The sequence below is a fragment of the Somniosus microcephalus genome, chromosome 8 (genome assembly GCF_052327205.1).
Source record: "Somniosus microcephalus isolate GS21.2 chromosome 8, FLI_Smic_1.0, whole genome shotgun sequence".
Taxonomy (NCBI): Eukaryota; Metazoa; Chordata; class Chondrichthyes; order Squaliformes; family Somniosidae; genus Somniosus; species Somniosus microcephalus.
In genome coordinates this window covers 264,119,116-264,137,555 of record NC_140994.1, presented here as the reverse complement: position 1 = coordinate 264,137,555, position 18,440 = coordinate 264,119,116, and the positions used below count along the sequence as shown (strand labels likewise).

The following is an 18,440-nucleotide window of genomic DNA, read 5'->3' as shown; positions in this document are numbered from 1 at the left end:
AGCTGATTACAGCCTCCGTTGTAACGTGGAGTGAAAGCCGGCTGAAATGATGACTACATTGGGTCAAGAGTGGCCAATGGTAGTTGCTGCTTGCGATGGCACACATCCATCAGTCGGCCTTGTACAAGGATCCTGCGGTTCCAGTGTCTGGGTACGTCGCTGAAGTAAGGGGAATGGTGCAGCAACAGAGCGTGTGCCTGCACAGTGTCAGCCGTGGCTCAGTGGGCAGCACTCTCGCCTCTTGAGTCCGAAGGTTGTGGGTTCAAGTCCCACTCCAGAGACTTGAGCACATAAAAGCTAGGCTGACTCTCCCAGCGCAGTGCTGAGGGAGTGCTGCACTGCCGGGGGTGCCGTGTTTCGGATGAGACGTTAAACCGAGGCCCCGTCTGCTCTCTCAGGTGGATGTTAGAGATTCCATGGCACTATTCGAACAACAGCAGGGGGAGTTCGTCCTGGGGCCAATATTTGTCCCTCAATCAACATCACTAAAACATTTTATCTGGTCATTATCACATTGCTGTTTGTGGGAGCTTGCTGTGCGCAAATTGGCTGCCGCATTTCCCACATTACAACAGTGACTCCGCTTCATTGGCTGTAAAGTGCTTTGGGACGTCCTGAAAGGTGCTGGAGAAACGCAAGTCTTTCTTTCTTTTGCACAGATCATTCGCTTATTGTCTGGCTGCTATGCAAAGAGTGAAGGCCCAGGGTTTGGTGACATGGAGGCTGTAAAAACAACCTCAAAACACAAAGGACAAAGCTTTCAGAAGGTTAAGTCTTTATCTACAATGCCTAGACTTTACAACTGGATTTGACAGCAGGAAATGCAATACTGACAATTTTACAAAAACATTTTTATATATTCATATATAAAAACACTTTCCGAGATTGGTGAGTGGCGGTATGATTCAGAGAACACAAACTCCAAGTTATTTGCACAATGTTACAAAACCGAACCACGACTGTTTAAATTTACTGTCATTATCTTTACTTTATACAGTGGTCACTGTCGGTGTGCTTTATAAGCCACGTATGAGGAGGTGCAGGACTCGATTAGTCAGAGCCAGACCAGGCGAACTAAAAATGCACTCAGGAATTGTACACTATTAACAAATAATACAGAAGTGCCCCCACGTCCTGTGAATTCTTCTTTATATCCCAGGACCCGTGACCCTTTGCTTCGCGGGTTTTTTAAGATACGGTGCGTCTGGCAGACGCGGGGTTAACGCGCGATTGCAGTTGTTCCTCTGGATCTGTGCACCGTGTGAGGGTGAGGTTTAGTGTCATAGGACGCGATGCACAGAAACATCGCAGGCGCCCGAATGGCTGCGACAGCACAGGTGCGGCAGTGCGGTGGGCAAGGTGCCCACTCGCTGGGCACATGCTCCTGCCAGCTGCGGGTGAGGGTGAGGGTGAGCGGTCCTGGCATTTTCCTGGCTGGTTTTCTGGGTCGAACGCCCAGTGGGAACTGACCGTCCCACCCCGGTGAGCGCAAAAAAAAACCCGGCACTCTCCATTTTGCCTGGTGGCCGTTGTGGCTTTTGGTTGAGCAAAGAGTCAATTAATACCGTGTGGGGGGCACAGGTTTAGAGTCTGTAGCCTAGAAATGTGTCTCGGGCGGTGGCTGGGAACGGGCGGTATCGGATTGGCCGCCTGTTAAGCACAGCGCCTGGTATTCAGTTCTGTTGACTGCAATGGAACTGACTATCAGGCACTGCGTATAACGAGCGGCCGATCTGATACCACCTGTTCTCGCCACCGCCCGAGATGAATTCCTAGGCCCATGAATTAAAAATAAGAGGTGGGACCTTTAGCGCCCCCAAATACATGGCTGTGAGTTGGACTAACCAAACACTAGAAGCTTGGTACTTATTGGGGCCTCCCAAACACCTCGCAAACCCGTGACCTCTTCCACCTAGAAGGACAAGGGCAGCAGGCGCATGGGAACACCACCGCCTCCAGGTTCCCTCTCCAAGTCACACACCATCCTGACTTGGAAATGTATCGGACGTTCCTTCATCGTCGCTGGGTCAAAATCCTGGAACTCCCTCCCTAACAGCACTGTGGGAGCACCTTCACCACACGGACTGCAGCGGTTCAGGAAGGCGGCTCACCACCACTTTCTCGAGGGTGACTAGGGACGGGCAATAAATGCTGGGCCTTGCCAGCGACGCCCACATCCCATAAATGAATAAAAAAATAAGTCCTGCTCTTTGTCATGGCTGGGAGGGGTGGGGGGGGGGGGGAAAGAGTGGAAACGACAAAAAAAGAAATCACTGGCAACCCCCACCTCAGCTGATTACTATTAAAAGTGCGGCGAGGCAGTTGGCAGCCCCGAATGTTCCACCCTCACCCGCAGGGGGGATGGATGACGGAAACGAAAGGTGTCGGGGGGTAAAAGAAAATCCCACAGCGCGGTCACCAAGTCAGCAAAATGGAAAATGAACGCCCCGCCCCCCCCCCCCAACAGGAGTCCAAGCCAAGGCTGTTGCTAATTGCAGTAAACTAGTGTAAACTATGACATTAAACTAAACGCACAAGTTTGTAAATCGAAGTGTTCGGTTCCATCTAGAATGAACTAAAACAGAGTCGAAACTCCAGTTACACAGTTTCAGATTCCAATGGTAAGAGTGTTAACCTTACAGTAAATCACAGGGTATTTAAATTTACAGATTTCAACACTTTTAAGTTAATAAATTACTGTAATAATGGTTTGCTAAAAGTTCATACAGATGTAAACTTCACGTTTCATGTGATGCTCAATGCTGGAAGGTTTTCGATATATCTTATACGGAGATCCACACACACACAGATGAGAAATAGGTGATAGAGGTCCTGTCTTTTCAGACGCAGCTGACTTTCGTCGAGGAGGAGAAAGGGGACAGACACAAGTACTTATTGCCAAGAAGAGACTGCAAGTTTCGATCCAAACATCGGTTTCCAATCATTAAAAGGGAGACTGCATCAAAGGATCCATTCCTGATTCATGACCCTCTGACAAGCAGCCCCTTCCACCATCAGGTACTTTCGGGTTGTTCAGAACTCCGTCTCGCAAAATTCTACAGCAGAATCTCCGTTACCTGCACACCAAATATCTGCATTCCCCGTTATCCGCCTGAGTTTTCACAGGGGAAAAGCCTTGTTGTCCCACATGCACAACCCTCTCGCCCCAATCTTCTGTCAGACACACGGTAACTTCACAGCCCAAGGGCGGTTCTCAACCCAGTTTCTGTCACGTTATTCTTTATGCCGAGGGCGTGGCTGTACCCAAGACCAAGAGTTGGGGAACCTTGATTGTCCGCCTGCCACTGTGCTGATAATGGAGGTTCGACTGTACCTTAAAAGACCAAAATGGAGCTTGTCTGTCTCCTTAACGAGAGCAGCCAAAGACACGAAACATCTTCTCACCCAAGGTCACAGGAGCAATGGTTGGCATTGGCACATACAATACTGCCAAAAAATAATTCCCTACTGGAGCCTACTTGGTCCCAATTCAGAAGCCTCTATATGAAATGTCGGGCCTCTTCAGGCTCATTGACCGAGACTAGAATAATTGGAAAAGCTGTATAAAATGAACTGCACATCTGCTCTCGGTACTGTGTGGAAATTCTTTCATGAAGATGGACAATCCTTGTTACTTTTTTCCCCCCCCCCTGTTTAAAAAAGCGGATGGTCCGCCCGATATCTACAGTCAATGGAACTAAATGCCAGGCGCTGCGTATAGCGGGCGAACGATCCGACGTCGTCTGTTTTGCGCCACTGCACGAGATGAATTTCTGGGCCAAAGTTAAAAAAAAAGTCAATAAAATATTTCAAACCCAAAACCAGCAAGAGGCTGAAGCAACGCTCTGAACACCAGGGCGAGGCCGAGGCTCGCCAGTAAAACAGAGAAACGCATCATTTCTGCTTGTTGCAAGAGTACATCACCCTTTAACCATGGCATAACTACACCAAATACACCACACGCCATCCATTAACATACTTCAAATCTGGGGAACTCGATTGCATTCATAGTAATCGACAGCGCCTTGTGGCCGACACGTGGACACTTATCTTCAACAGTTTGTAACAGCTTTCTGTAAAAGAGCGTGTGTAGAAAAGTGATGGCGTCCCTCTGAACAAGAGTATAAATCTAATCTGGGGGTGGGGAGGGGGGGGAATCTGATACTTAGGATTTAGCTGCAAAGTGTTACAAGTGAGATTAAAGAAATAGTGGTCATTTTGAATTGTTTTTTCACGTGAGTCTGGTTCTACTGTACACAAATGGCCCTCTCATCTCAGGCCTTTGACGGAAGGAGTTGCCGTTTAGTCGGGTTCACCTGACTGCCAGCTTTGCACAGCATCACACTGTAGTGTGGAGTCTGTGTGCATCCGTCCCATTAGAGACTTCAAAAAACCCTCGCTGAGGAAAAGGCGGTAAACACTTCAGTACAGAGCTCCTTAGGGAGACAATCAAACGCAACCCTCTTAAGGCGAAGTCTTTCTGAACCAAATGTTGTGTGTAGGGGGAAAGAGAGGAGTCCTTGCTGGGACCTCCCTGAATAGAAATTCCAACATTCCGAAGGACAAGAGACATTTCCCTCACGTTGAACCCTTGCGATCTCGAAAATCAAGAGACTAACCTCTCTTGAGAGCCAGTCAAAACTGAATAATGGTCATGTACCGCAACACTTCAGTAGATGTATGCACGGGTCTGGACTGAACTCCACCAATGCCTTGAGGAACCAATTATTGCTTGCAGACTTCACTCCCTTCTGGCCCTCCTGGAGAAGTTATCACAGCACAGAGATGGAAATATACAATGATCGTCACGAGCATCCAGTCAGCACTTAAATAATAAGCGGCAGACTCCCCACAGGGCCAGTAAACCATCAGCAATGTTGAATGCTTCCATCGTCCCTGGAGACCCAATCAGTACTCAGAAAGGAATAGACCAGGCCCTTGACAGATGAATGACGATGAGACTGAAATTTCGGCTTGATCTCCTTGGAGAACTGTTTGAAGCACCGATGCACGAGTTCACCCTTTGTTGCGTGTCGGACAGCTACCTGTTGTTTTGGAGCTCTTCTCTTAACCATGTGGGCAGGGTCTGCCCCAGTTTATACAGGAGCTTCGAAAGCTCGATGTTGGTATCCCTATAGTATTCTCTCAAAAAGGCTCTCGACTGTGGAAGGAAAAAGAAAGCGCAACGACTGTTACCATCATAAAGACTTAGAAATGCAATTTAATAAAACATTCAAAAGGAAGCCAGTACTGCATTGGCAGCACGGCACTGTGACTGCCTCTCTCCCACAGCAGCAACAGAACGGTAGATGAAAGCAATCCCAACCACTCGCAGAGGCTACTAGATCGTATGGCAGTCCAGCCAGTAACGGACGAAGGAAACTCGTATCAGTTCCAACGACGACAACAACAACTTGTATTTATATAGCGCCTTTAACGTAGTAAAACACCCCAAGGCGCTTCACAGGAGCGATTATCAAACAGAATTTGACACCGAGCCACATAAGGAGAAATTAGGGCAGATGCCCCAAAGCTTAGTCAAAGGGGTAGGTTTTAAGGAGCATCTTAAAGGAGGAGAGGTTTAGGGAGGGAATTCCAGAGCTTAGGGCCCAGGCAGCTGAAGGCACGGCCGCCAATGGTGGAGCAATTAAAATTGGGGATGCACAAGAGGCCAGAATTAGAGGAGCGCAGATATCTCGGAGGGTTGGAGGAGGTTACAGCGATAGGGAGGGGCGAGGCCACGGAGGGATTTGAAAACAAGGATGAGAATTTTAAAATTGAGATGTTGCTTAACCAGCAATAGACAGCCTTGTGACTCCAACTCAATCCCCCTTCCCCCTACTGTCTTTAAGGCAGTAACGCAGATTGGGGTACAGGTCTACAGGCACTGAAAGTACCATGGCATCTTGCCCAAGCAGTCGTTCATTGTGTGTAAGCCTGGATGGTGTGGTGTTGTTGAGCTAATTGGCACGGAGGGGGGTGGGGGGTGTCACACCTAACACTACGGTGACAAAACCCGATACTCGCACGTGCAATCTCCAGCAGGGATCGCTGGATACAATCAGGAACGGGAAGCCTGGCTTATTCCCTCTTGGTTCAGGGATGGTGGGGGCAATTGCTGGCTTCCCATTAGACAATCCAACTCAGCAGTTGTTCAAAGCAGATGGTCAAAGCTAGGACCGCCTGGTCTGTACGACACACAGTATCACACTCTGGTGAACCTAATCATTTTTAATTGCAAGTCGAACGTTCGTTCAGCTTTCCTGATCACTGTGTTGTGGCGTTGAATTACAATGTTATTACGTCGACAAACGTGGCAGCCACTTTACGCAGTAAGACCCTACGAGCAGATTTTTAAAAAATGTTTTTTTATTCGTTTATGAGATCTGGGCGTTGCTGGCAAGGCCAGCATTTATTGCCCATTCCTAATTGCCCTCGAGAAGGTGGTGGTGAGCCGCCTTCTTGAACCGCTGCAGTCCGTGTGGTGATGGTACTCCCACAGTGCTGTTAGGGAAGGAGTTCCAGGATTTTGACCCAGCGACGATGAAGGATCGGCGATATACTTCCAAGTCAGGATGGTGTGTGACTTGGAGGGGAACTTGGAGGTGGTGGTGTTCCCATGCGCCTGCTGCCCTCGTCCTTCTAGGTGGAAGAGGTCGCGGGTTTGGGAGGTGCTGCCGAAGAAGCCTTGGCGAGTTACTGCAGTGCATCTTGTAGATGGTACACACTGCAGCCACGGTACGCCAGTGGTGGAGGGAGTGAATGTTTAAGGTGGTGGATGGGGTGCCAATCAAACGGGCTGCTTTGTCCTGGATGGTATCGAACTTCTTGAGTGTTGTTGGAGCTGCACTCATCCAGGCAAGTGGAGAGTATTCCATCACACTCCTTACTTGTGCCTTGTAGATGGTGGAAAGGCTTTGGGGAGTCAGGAGGTGAGACACTCACCGCAGAATACCTAGCCTCTGACCTGCTCTTGTTGCCACAGTATTTAAGTGGTTGGTCCAGTTAAGTTTCTGGTTAATGGTGACCCCCAGGGTGTTGACAGTGGGGGATTCGGCGATGGTAATGTCAAGGGGAGGTGGTTAGACTCTCGCTTGTTACAGATAGTCATTGCCTGGCCCTTCTGTGGCGCGAATGTTACCTGCCACTTATCAGCCCAAGCCTGAACGTGGTCCAGGTCTTGTTGCATGCGGGCATGGACTGCTTCATTATCTGTGGAGTTGTGAATGGCGCTGAACACTGTGCAGTCATCAGCGAACATCCCCATTTCTGACATTATATTGGAGGGAAGGTCATTGATGAAGCAGCTGAAGATGGTTGGGCCTAGGACACTGCCCTGAGGAACTCCTGCAGCGATGTCCTGGGGCTGTGATGATTGACCTTCAATCACCACAACCATCTTCCTTTGTGCTAGGTATGACTCCAGCCAGTGGAGCGTATTCCCTGATTCCCATTGACTTCAGCTTTACGAGGGCTCCTTGATGCCACACTCAGTCAAATGCTGCCTTGATGTCAAGGGCAGTCACTCGCACCTCACCTCTGGAATTCAGCTCCATTGTCCATGTTTGGACCAAGGCTGTAATGAGGTCTGGAGCCGAGTGGTCTTGGCGGAACCCAAACTGGGCATCAGTGAGCAGGTTATTGGTGAGTAAGTGCCGCTTGATAGCACTGTCGATGACACCCTCCATCGCTTTGCTGATGATTGAGAATAGGCTGATGGGGCGGTAATTGGCCGGGTTGGATTTGTTCTGCTTTTTGTGGACAGGACATACCTGGGCAGTTTTCCACATTGTCGGATAGATGCCAGTGTTGTAGCTGTACTGGAACAGCTTGGCTAGAGGCGTGGCTAGTTCTGGAGCACAAGTCTTCAGCACGATAGCCGGGATGTTGTTGGGGCCCATAGCCTTTGCTGTATCCAGTGCGCTCAGCCGTTTCTTGATATCACGTGGAGTGAATCGAATTGGCTGAAGACTGGTGGGGACCTCGGGAGTAGGCCGATATGGATCATCCACTCGACACTTCTGGCTGAAGTTGGTTGCAAATGCTTCAGCCTTGTCTTTTGCACTCACGTGCTAGGCTCCACCATCATTGAGGATGGGGATATTCTTGGCGCCTCCTCCTCCCATTAGTTGTTAATGGTCCACCACCATTCACGACTGGATGTGGTAGGACTGCAGAGCTTTGATCTGATCTGTTGATTGTGGGATCGCTTAGCCCTGTCTATAGAATGCTGCTTCCGCTTTTTAGCATGCATGTAGTCCTGTGTTGCAGCTTCCCCAGGTTGGCACCTCATTTTTAGGTACGCCTGGTGCTGCTCCTGGCATGCTCTTCTACACTCGCTGTTGAACCAGGGTTGGTCCCCTGGCTTGGTGGTAATGGCAGAGTGAGGGATATGCCGGGCCATGAGGTTACAGATTGTGGTGGAATACAATTCTGCTGATGCTGATGGCCCACAGCGCCTCATGGATGCTCAGCTTTGAGCTGCTAGATCTGTTCTGAATCTATCCCATTTAGCATGGTGGTAGTGCGACACAACACGATGGAGGGTGTCCTCAGTGTGAAGACGGGACTTCGTCTCCACAATGACTGTGCGGTGGTCACTGCTGCCAATGCTGTCATGGACAGATGCATCTGCAACAGGTAGATTGGTGAGGATGAGGTCAAAAAGATTCTGAGGCTCTTGCCCCAATGCCTCTTCACTGCATGCACTGTGTAATGAGAAAGGGCTAATCAATAATCTTGTGGTAAAGGGGCCTTTAGGGGCAAGTGAACATAATATGATTGAATTTTACATTAAGTTTGAGAGTGATGTAGTCCAATCTGAAACTAAGGTCTTCAATCTAAACAGAGGAAACTACAAGGGTATGAGGGACAAGTTGGCCATGGTAGATTGGGAGACTACACTAAAAGGTATGAAGGTGGACATACAATGGCTAACATTCAAGGAAATAATGCATAATTTGCAACAAACATATATTCGTCTAGGGCATAAAAACCCAAAAGGAAAAGTGATCAAACCATGGCTAACAAAAGAAATTAAAGCTAGTATTAAGTCAAAGGAAGAAGCTTATAAAGTTGCCAGAAAAAGCGGTCAGCCTGAGGATTGAGATCTTTTTAGAAATCAGCAAAGGGGGACCAAGAAATTGATAAAGAAAGGGAAAATGGAATATGAGCATAAACTAGCGAAAAATATAAAAATGGATTGTAAAAGCTTCTATAGGTATGTGAAAAGGAAAAGACTGGCAAAGGTAAATGTAGGTCCTTTACAGTCAGAGACGGGAGAATTTATAATGGGGAATGAGGAAATGGCAGGTAAATTAAATAAATACTTTGTTTCTGTCTTCACGGAGGAAGACACAAAAAACCTCCCAGAAATATGAGTAAACCAAGGGTGTGACGAGAATGAGGAACTTAAAGAAATTATTAGTAAAAAAACAGTACTAGCAAAATTAATGGGACTAAAAGTCGATAAATCTCAAGGAGCGGATGACCTACATCCTAGGGTTTTGAAAGAGGTGGCCATTGGAATAGTGGACACATTGGCTGTCATCTTCCAAAATTCTATAGATTCTGGAACGGTTCCTGCAGATTGGAGGATAGCAAATGTAACCCCACTATTTAAGAAAGGAGGGAGAGAGAAAACGAGGAACTACAGACCTGTTAGCCTCACATCAGTAGTTGGGAAAATGCTGGAATCTATTATAAAGGATGCAATAACTGGGCACTTAGAAACTAATAGTAAGATTGGGCAGAGTCAACATGGATTTATGAAAGGGAAATCCTGTTTGACAAACCTATTGGAGTTCTTTGAGGATGTAACTAGTGGAGTAGACAAAGGGGAACTGGTAGATGTGGTGTATCTGGATTTTCAGAAGGCCTTCGATAAGGTCCCACACAAGAGGTTGGTGAACAAAATTAGGACACATGGAATTGGGGGTAATATACTAGCATGGATTGAGAATTGGTTAACAGACAGAAAACAAAGAGTAGGGATAAACAGGTCTTTTTCAGGATGGCAGGCTGTGACTAGTGGGGTACCGCAAGGATCGGTGCTTGGGCCCCAGCTATTCACAATCTATATCAATGATTTGGATGAGGGGACTAAATGTAACATTTCCAAATTTGCTGATGACACAAAGCTAGGTGGCAGTGTCAGTTGCGAAGAGGATGTGAAGAGGCTTCAAGGGGATCTCGACAGGCTCAGTGAGTGGGCGAGAACATGGCAGATGGAATATAATGTGGATAAATGTGAAGTTATCCACTTTGGTAGAAAAAACAGAAAGGCAGAGTATTTCCTAAATGGTGAAAGATTGGGGAATGCAGATGCTCAAAGGGACCTGGGTGTCCTTGTTCATGAATCACTGAAAGTGAATGTGCAGGTGCAGCAAGCCATTCGGAAGGCAAATGTTATGCTGGCCTTCATTACAAGAGGATTTGAGTACAGGAGTAAAGAAGTCTTACTCCAATTATATAGGGCCTTGGTGAGACCACACCTGGAGTACTGTGTACAATTTTGGTCACCTTACCTAAGGAAGGATATACTTGCCATAGAGGGAGTGCAACGAAGGTTCATGAGATTGATTCCTGGGATGGCGGGACTGTCGTATGAGAAGAGATTGAGTAAACTAGGCCTGTATTCTCTTGAATTCAGAAGAATGAGAGGGGATCTCATTGAAGCATACAAAATTATTACAGGGCTTGATAGGATGGATGCTGGGAGAATGTTTCCCTTGGCTGGGGAGTCTAGAACCAGAGGCCACAGCCTCAGGATAAAGGGTAGGCCATTCAGGACTGAGATGAGAAGAAATTTCTTCACTCAGAGGGTGGTGAATCTTTGGAATTCTCTACCCCAGAGGGCTGTGGAGGCTCAGTCATTGGATATATTCAAAACAGAAGTCGATAGATTTCTGACTAGTAAGGGCATCAAGGGATATGGTGATAGGACCGGTGAATGGAGTTGAGGCAGAAGATCAGCCATGATCTCATTGAATGACGGAGCAGGCTCGAAGGGCCGAATGGCCTACTCTTGCTCCTATTTCTTATGTTCTTTCCCTCGTGTTGGTTCTCTCACCACCTGTCGCAGGCCCAGACTGGCAGTTATGTCCTTCAGGACTTGGCCAGTTCGGTCAGTATTGGTGCTACCGAGCCACTCTTGGTGATGGACATTGAAGTCCCTCACCCAGAGTGCATTCGGTGCCCTTGCTACTCTCAGTGCTTCTTCCAAGTGGTGTTCAACATGGAGGAGTACTGATTCATCAGCTGAGGGAGGGCGGTAGGTGGTAATCAGCAGGAAGTTTCCTTGCCCATGCTTGACCTGAAGCCATGAGACTTCATGGGGTCCGGAGTCAATGTTGAGGACTCCCTCTCGACTGTATACCACTGTGCCACCGCCCCTGGTGGGTCTGTCCTGCTGGTGGGACAGGACATACCCAGGGATGGTGATGGAGGGGTTTGGGACATTGGCTGAAAGGTATGATTCTGTGAGGATGACTATGTCAGGCTGTTGCTTGACTAGCCTGTGGGACAGCTCTCCCAATTTTGGCACAAGTCCCCAGATGTTGGTGAGGAGGACTTTGTAGGGTTGACTGGGCTGTGTGTGCCATTGCCGTTTCCATAGCCGGTGCCGAGGTCGATGCCGGGTGGTCCATCCGGTTTCTTCTTATTATTATTTGTAGCGGTTAGTTACAACTGAGTGTCTCGCTGGGCCATTTCAGAGGGCAGTTAAGAGTCAACCACTTTGCTGTGGGTCTGGAGTCACATATAGGCCAGACCGGGTAAGGACAGTAGATTTCCTTCCGTAAAGGACATTAGTGAACCAGATGGGTTTTTACGACAATCCGATAGTTTCACGATTACCATCACTGATACTAGCTTTTTATTCCAGATTTATTTAATTAACTGAATTTAAATTCTCCAGTGGGATTTGAACTCATATCTCTGGATCGTTAGTCCAGACCCCTAGATTACTAGCCCAGTGACATTACCACTACGCTACCATTCCCATATGAGATGAATAGTCAATGATCTGTTGGTAGAAGGAGGAATGCTGGCAAAAAAAAAAAACACTGGGTGAAGCCCCTGTTCTTTAAATACTGCCCTGGGATCTTTATATCTTCCCGAGTCAGTACAACAGGATTAGGTTAAAATCTCATCTAAAGGGGATCACCTCTGACAGTGCAGCGCTCCCTCAGTACTGCCCCTCCAACAGTGCGGCACTCCCTCAGTACTGCCCCTCTGACAGTGCGGCACTCCCTCAGTACTGCCCCTCCAACAGTGCAGCGCTCCCTCAGTACTGCCCCTCCGACAGTGCAGCGCTCCCTCAGTACTGCCCCTCCGACAGCGCAGCGCTCCCTAAGTACTGCCCCTCCGACAGCGCAGCGCTCCCTCAGTACTGCCCCTCCGACAGTGCGGCGCTCCCTCAGTACTACCACTCCGACAGCGCAGCGCTCCCTCAGTACTGCCCCGCTGACAGTGCGGCACTCCCTCAGTACTGCCCCTCTGATAGTGCAGCACTCCCTCAGTACTGCGCTGTGCTGTCAAAGTAGAATTTGTGCTCAAGTCCTGGAGTGGGACTTGATCCCATGACCTCCTGACTCAGAGACAAGAGAGCTGCCAAGCTGACAATTAATAATGACTATAAATAAGCTTGAAAGTCACAGCTGAATTGTTTGAGTGGCCAGCATTTTGAATTCACAGACCCCTCTCACATAAGAATAAAGAGCAGGAGTCGGCCATACGGCCCCTCGAGCCTGCTCCGCCATTCAATAAGGTCATGGCTGACCTTCGACCTCAACTCCACTTCCCGCCCGATCTCCATATCCCTGGATTCCCCTCGAGTCCAAAAATCTATCGATCTCAGCCTTGAATATACTCGACGACTGAGCCTCCACAGCCCTCTGGGGTAGAGAATTCCAAAGATTCACCACCCTCTGAGTGAAGACATTTCTCCTCATCGCAGTCCTAAATGGCCGACCCCTTATCCTGAGACTGTGACCCCTGGTTCTAGACTCTCCAGCCAGGGGGAAACAGCCTCTCAGCATCTATTCCCCTTCAGAATCTTACATATTTCAATGAGATCACCTCTCATTCTTCTAAACACAAAGGAATACAGGCCTAGTCTACTCAATCTCTCCTCATAGGGCAATCCCCTCATCCCAGGGATCAAACTAGCGAACCTTCGTTGCACTCCCTCTAAGGCAAGTATATCCTTCCTCGGATAAGGAGACCGAAACTGTGCACAGTACTCCAGCTATGGGCTCACCAAAGCCCTGTACAATTGCAGCAAGAGCATGCGGAGAGAGTGAAGTCACAAAGTTAAGATTTCTGACTGCATAAAACGGTAAAGAAAGGATACATTTGATCACCAGAACTCAACTGAAGCTGCCTTGGCTGAATTCTCAGCATCAGCAAAAATATTGGAGACCTGTTTGTCTGCACCTTTAATAGAGAGAGCAAAGTCTTCCTGCCACATCACAAACACAGATCTAGAAAGAGCCTGCAGATTCATTCCAGGGGCCAATCACACAGCACTCGGAGGCAGGCGTGCAGACCTGCGAGGGAACGAGGCTGAGCGGCGGCGAGTTCAAAAACAGCTCCGAGACCAGGTAAGGCCAACCAGTCTCCAATCTCCAAAGTCCGAGGGAAGGAGAGAGGTAAAAAGTAATCCAAGTGTGACATCACCAGAAAGCGGGTAAGTGATTGGTTGGTAAGTATTTACTCTTTCTCCTTCTTTACAAAACTTAAATTCTGTGGTTTATAGTTTCTAGGGTCTCTGTGGTGTAGCGGGGACTGCTGGCAGGCAAGCGCCCTTGAGTATATCATTAAATTGGTGGTATTGATTTAATTTAAATTAATTAAAGGGTAAGTCATGTCAGGACAGCCCAGCCCCGTGTTATGCTCCTCTTGCTCTATGTGGGAATTCAGGGACACTGCCAGTATCCCTGACGACCATGTGTGCCAGAAATGCATCCAGCTGCAGCTGCTAGCAGACCGCATTGCGGCGCTGGAGCTGCGGATGGATGGGCTTTGGAGCATTCACGATGCTGAGAGGGTCGTGGATAACACGTTTAGTGAGTTGGTCACACCGCAGGTAAAGGCTGCACAAGGGAAATGGGTGACCATCAGGCAGAGCAGTAGAGGCAGGCAGGTAGTGCAGGGGACCCCTGTGGCCATCCCCCTCTCAAACAGGTATACCGATTTGGATATTGTTGAGGGGGTTGACTTACCAGAGGAAGGCAGCAGCAGCCAACTTCCTGGCACCAGGGGTGCTTCTGCTGCTCAGGAAGGGAGGAAAAAGAGTGGGAGAGCAATAGTGGTAGGGGATTCGATTGTAAGGGGAACAGATAGGCGTTTCTGTGGCCGTAGACGTGACTCCAGGATGGTTTGTTGCCTTCCTGGTTCCAGGGTCAAGGATGTCACTGAACGGCTGCAGGGCATTCTGAAGGGGGAGGGTGAACAGTCAGAGGTCGTGGTTCACATTGGGACCAATGACATGGGTAGGAAGAGGGATGAGGTCCTCCAGCAAGAATTTAGGGAGCTAGGTAGCAGATTAAAGAGCAGGACCTCAAAGGTTGTAATCTCTCGATTACTCCCGGTGCCACGTGCTAGTGAGTATAGGAATAGGAGGATAGAGCAGATGAATGCGTGGCTAAAGAGTTGGTGCAGGAGGGAGGGCTTTAGTTTCCTGGATCACTGGGTCTGCTTCTGGGGAAGGTGGGACTTGTACAAGTCGGACGGGTTGCACCTGAACCAGAACGGGACAAATATCCTTGCGGGGAGGTTTGCTAGCACTGTTCGGGGGGGTTTAAACTAAAATGGCAGGGGGTTGGGAACCTGAGCAGGGAGACAGAGGAAAGGGAAACAGTGATAAAAGCAAAAGATAGGAAGGAGAAAAACAAAAGTGGCAGTCAGAGAAATCAACGGTTTAAATCAAACGTGGCCACAGTAAATAATAATTCTAATAGGTCTAAGAGCGTTAAAAAAACAGGCCTGAAAGCTTTGTGTCTTAATCCGAGGAGCATTTGTAATAAGGTGGACGAATTGGCTGCGCAAATAGAGGTAAACGAATATGATTTGGTTGGGATTACGGAAATGTGGCTCAAGGATGGCCAAGACTGGGAACTCAACATCCAGGGGTATTCGATATTCAGGAAAGATAGGCAAAAAGGAAAGGGAGGTGGGGTAGCATTACTGGTTAAAGAAGGGATTAATACAATTGTAATGAAGGATATTAGCTCTGATGATGTGGAATCTGTATGGGCAGAATTGAGAAATACTAAGGGGAAAAAAACATTAGTGGGAGTGGTATATAGACCTCCCAACAGTAAGGCGGAGGTTGGGGATGGCATTAAAAGGGAAATTAAAGAAGTGTGCAATAAGGGCACAGCAATCATCATGGGTGACTTTAATCTACATATAGATTGGGCCAACCAAATTAGTAACAATACTGTGGAGGAGGAATTCCTGGAGTGTTTACGGGATGGTTTCCTGGACCAATATGTCGAGGAACCAACCAGAGATCAGGCCATCTTAGACTGGGTATTATGTAACGAGAAAGGATTAATTAGCAATCTTGTTGTAAGAGGCCCCTTGGGTCGGAGCGATCATAATATGATTGAATTCTTCATTAAGATGGAGAATGAAGTAGTTGACTCAGAGACTAGGGTCCTCAATTTAAATAAAGGAAACTACGATGGTCTGAGGAGCGAGTTGGGTAGGATTGATTGGGGAATGGCACTCAAAGGGTTGACGGTGGATAGGCAATGGCAAACATTCAAAGACCGAATGGATGAGCTACAGAATTTGTTCATCCCAGTTTGGCATAAAAATAAAACAAAAAAGGTGACTCAACCGTGGCTAACAAGGGAAATTAGGGATAGCATAAGATCCAAGGAGAGGACATATAAACTGGCTAGAAAAAGCAATAATCCTGAGGATTGGGAGCAGTTTAGGAGTCAACAAAGGAGGGCAAAGGGATTAATTAAGAAAGGGAAAATAGAATATGAGAGTAAGCTTGCTGGGAACATAAAAACTGACTGTAAAAGCTTTTATAGATATGTGAAGAGAAAAAGATTGGTGAAGTCAAGCGTAGGTCCCTTGCAGTCAGAATCAGGAGAATTTATAATGGGAAACAAAGAAATGGCAGACCAACTAAATTCATACTTTGGTTCTGTCTTCACAAAGGAGGACACAAATAACCTCCCAGAGATGCCAGGGAACATAGGATCTGATGAAAGGGTGGAACTGAAAGAAATCAGTATTTGTAGGGAAATGGTGTTAGGAAAATTGATGGGACTGAAGGCCGATAAATCCCCAAGGCCTGATAATCTACATCCCAGGGTACTTAAGGAAGTGGCCCTAGAAGTAGTAGATGCATTGCTGGTCATCTTCCAGAACTCGATAGACTCTGGAACAGTACCCATGGATTGGAGGGTAGCTAGTGTTACCCCATTATTCAAAAAAGGTGGTAGAGAAAAAGCAGGGAATTATGGACCGGTAAGCCTGACATCAGTCGTGGGGAAAATGCTAGAGTCTATTATAAAAGGTGTAATAGCAGAGCACTTGGAAAGCAGTGACAGGATCGGACAAAGTCAACATGGATTTACAAAAGGTAAATCATGCTTGACTAATCACGTGGAATTTTTTGAGGATGTAACTGGTAAAATAGATAAGGGAGAACCAGTGGATGTGGTGTATTTGGACTTTCAGAAGGCTTTCGATAAGGTCCCACATAAGAGATTAGCGTGCAAAATTAAGGCACATGGGCTTGGGGGCAAGGTATTGACTTGGATAGAGAACTGGTTGGCGGACAGAAAGCAAAGAGTTGGAATAAACGGGTCGTTTTCCAAGTGGCAGGCAGTGACTAGTGGGGTACCACAAGGATCGGTCCTAGGACCCCAGCTGTTCACAATATATATTAATGATCTGGACGAGGGAATTGGATGTAATATCTCCAAATTTGCAGATGACGCAAAGCTGGGTGGGAGGGTAAGCTGTGAGGAGGATGTTGTGAAACTCCAGTACGATTTGGACAGGTTGGGTGATAGGGCAGAAACATGGCAAATGCACTATAATGTGGATAAATGTGAGGTTATCCACTTTGGTGGCAAAAACAGGAAGGCAGATTATTATTTGAATGGCAATAGATTGGGAGAAGGGGAAGTGCAAAGAGACCTGGGTGTTCTTGTGCACCAGTCGCTGAAGACTAGATGCAGGAAGGATGTTTCTGATGGCCGGGGAGTCCAGAACCAGGGGTCATAGTCTAAGGATAAGGGGTAAGCCATTTAGGACTGAAATGAGGAGGAATTTCCTCACCCAGAGAGTGGTGAACCTGTGGAATTCCCTGCCACAGAGGCGGTGGAGGCCAGTTCATTAAATATATTCAAGAAAGAGTTGGATATATTTCTTAAGGGTAAAGGGATCAAGGGATATGAGGAGAAGGCAGGGACAGGGTACTGAATTTGGATGATCAGCCATGATCTCATTGAATGGCAGAGCAGGCTCGAAGGGCCAAATGGCCTACTCCTGCTCCTATCTTCTATGTTTCTATGTTAGTGCTTTGAAAATTAGAACATTTGAAAATTCTCATCTTTGTTTTCAAATCCCTCCATGGCCTCGCTGCTCCCTATCTTGGTAATCTTCTTCAGCTCCACAACACCACCCCCCTCCCGCTGAGATATCTGCGCTCCTCTAATTCTGCCCTCTTGAGGATCCCTAATAAGAACATAAGAAGTAGGAGCAGGAGTAGGCCATACGGCCCCTCGGGCCTGCTCCGCCATTCAATAGGATCATGGCTGATCCGAACCTAGACTCACATCCACTTCCCTGCCCTCTCCCCGTAACCCCTAATTCCCTTATCAGCTAGGAAACTGTCTATCTCCGTTTTAAATTTATTTAATGTCGCAGCATCCACAACTCTCTGAGGTAGCAAATTCCATAGATTTACTACCCTCTGAGTGAAGAAGTTTCTCCTCATCTCAGTTTTGAAAGGGCAGCCCCTTATTCTAAGATTATGCCCCCTAGTTCTAGTCTCACCCATCAGTGGAAACATCCTCCCCACATCCACCCGATCAAGCCCCCTCATAATCTTATATGTTTCGATAAGATCGCCTCTCATTCTTCTGAATTCCAATGAGTAGAGGCCCAACCTACTCAACCTTTCCTCATAAGTCAACCCCCTCATCTCCGGAATCAACCTAGTGAACCTTCTCTGTACTGCCTCGAGAGCAAGTATATCTTTTCTTAAATATGGAAACCAAAACTGCATGCAGTATTCCAGGTGTGGCCTCACCAGTACCCTGTATAACTGAAGCAAGACTTCCCTGCTTTTATACTCCATCCCCCTTGCAATAAAAGCCAAGATTCCATTGGCCTTCCTGATCACCTGCTGTACCTGCATACTAACCTTCTGTGTTTCATGCACCAGGACCCCCAGATCCCTT

The 18,440-nt window shown here is 47.6% G+C and overlaps 1 protein-coding gene across 3 annotated transcripts in view; it reads right to left on the bottom strand.

Annotated features, from left to right (window-relative positions):
* Positions 1-758: 758 nt before the first annotated feature.
* The window catches only part of ndst1b (N-deacetylase/N-sulfotransferase (heparan glucosaminyl) 1b), a 379,285-nt gene continuing 361,603 nt past the window's right edge, over positions 759-18,440 (bottom strand). For all 3 annotated transcript variants that reach the window (XM_085996019.1, XM_085996018.1, XM_085996020.1), the window contains one exon: positions 759-5,161. In XM_085996019.1, the coding sequence (XP_085852145.1) occupies positions 5,042-5,161 (120 nt within the window). In that variant the 3' untranslated portion in view covers positions 759-5,041. The remainder of the gene's footprint in view (positions 5,162-18,440) is intronic.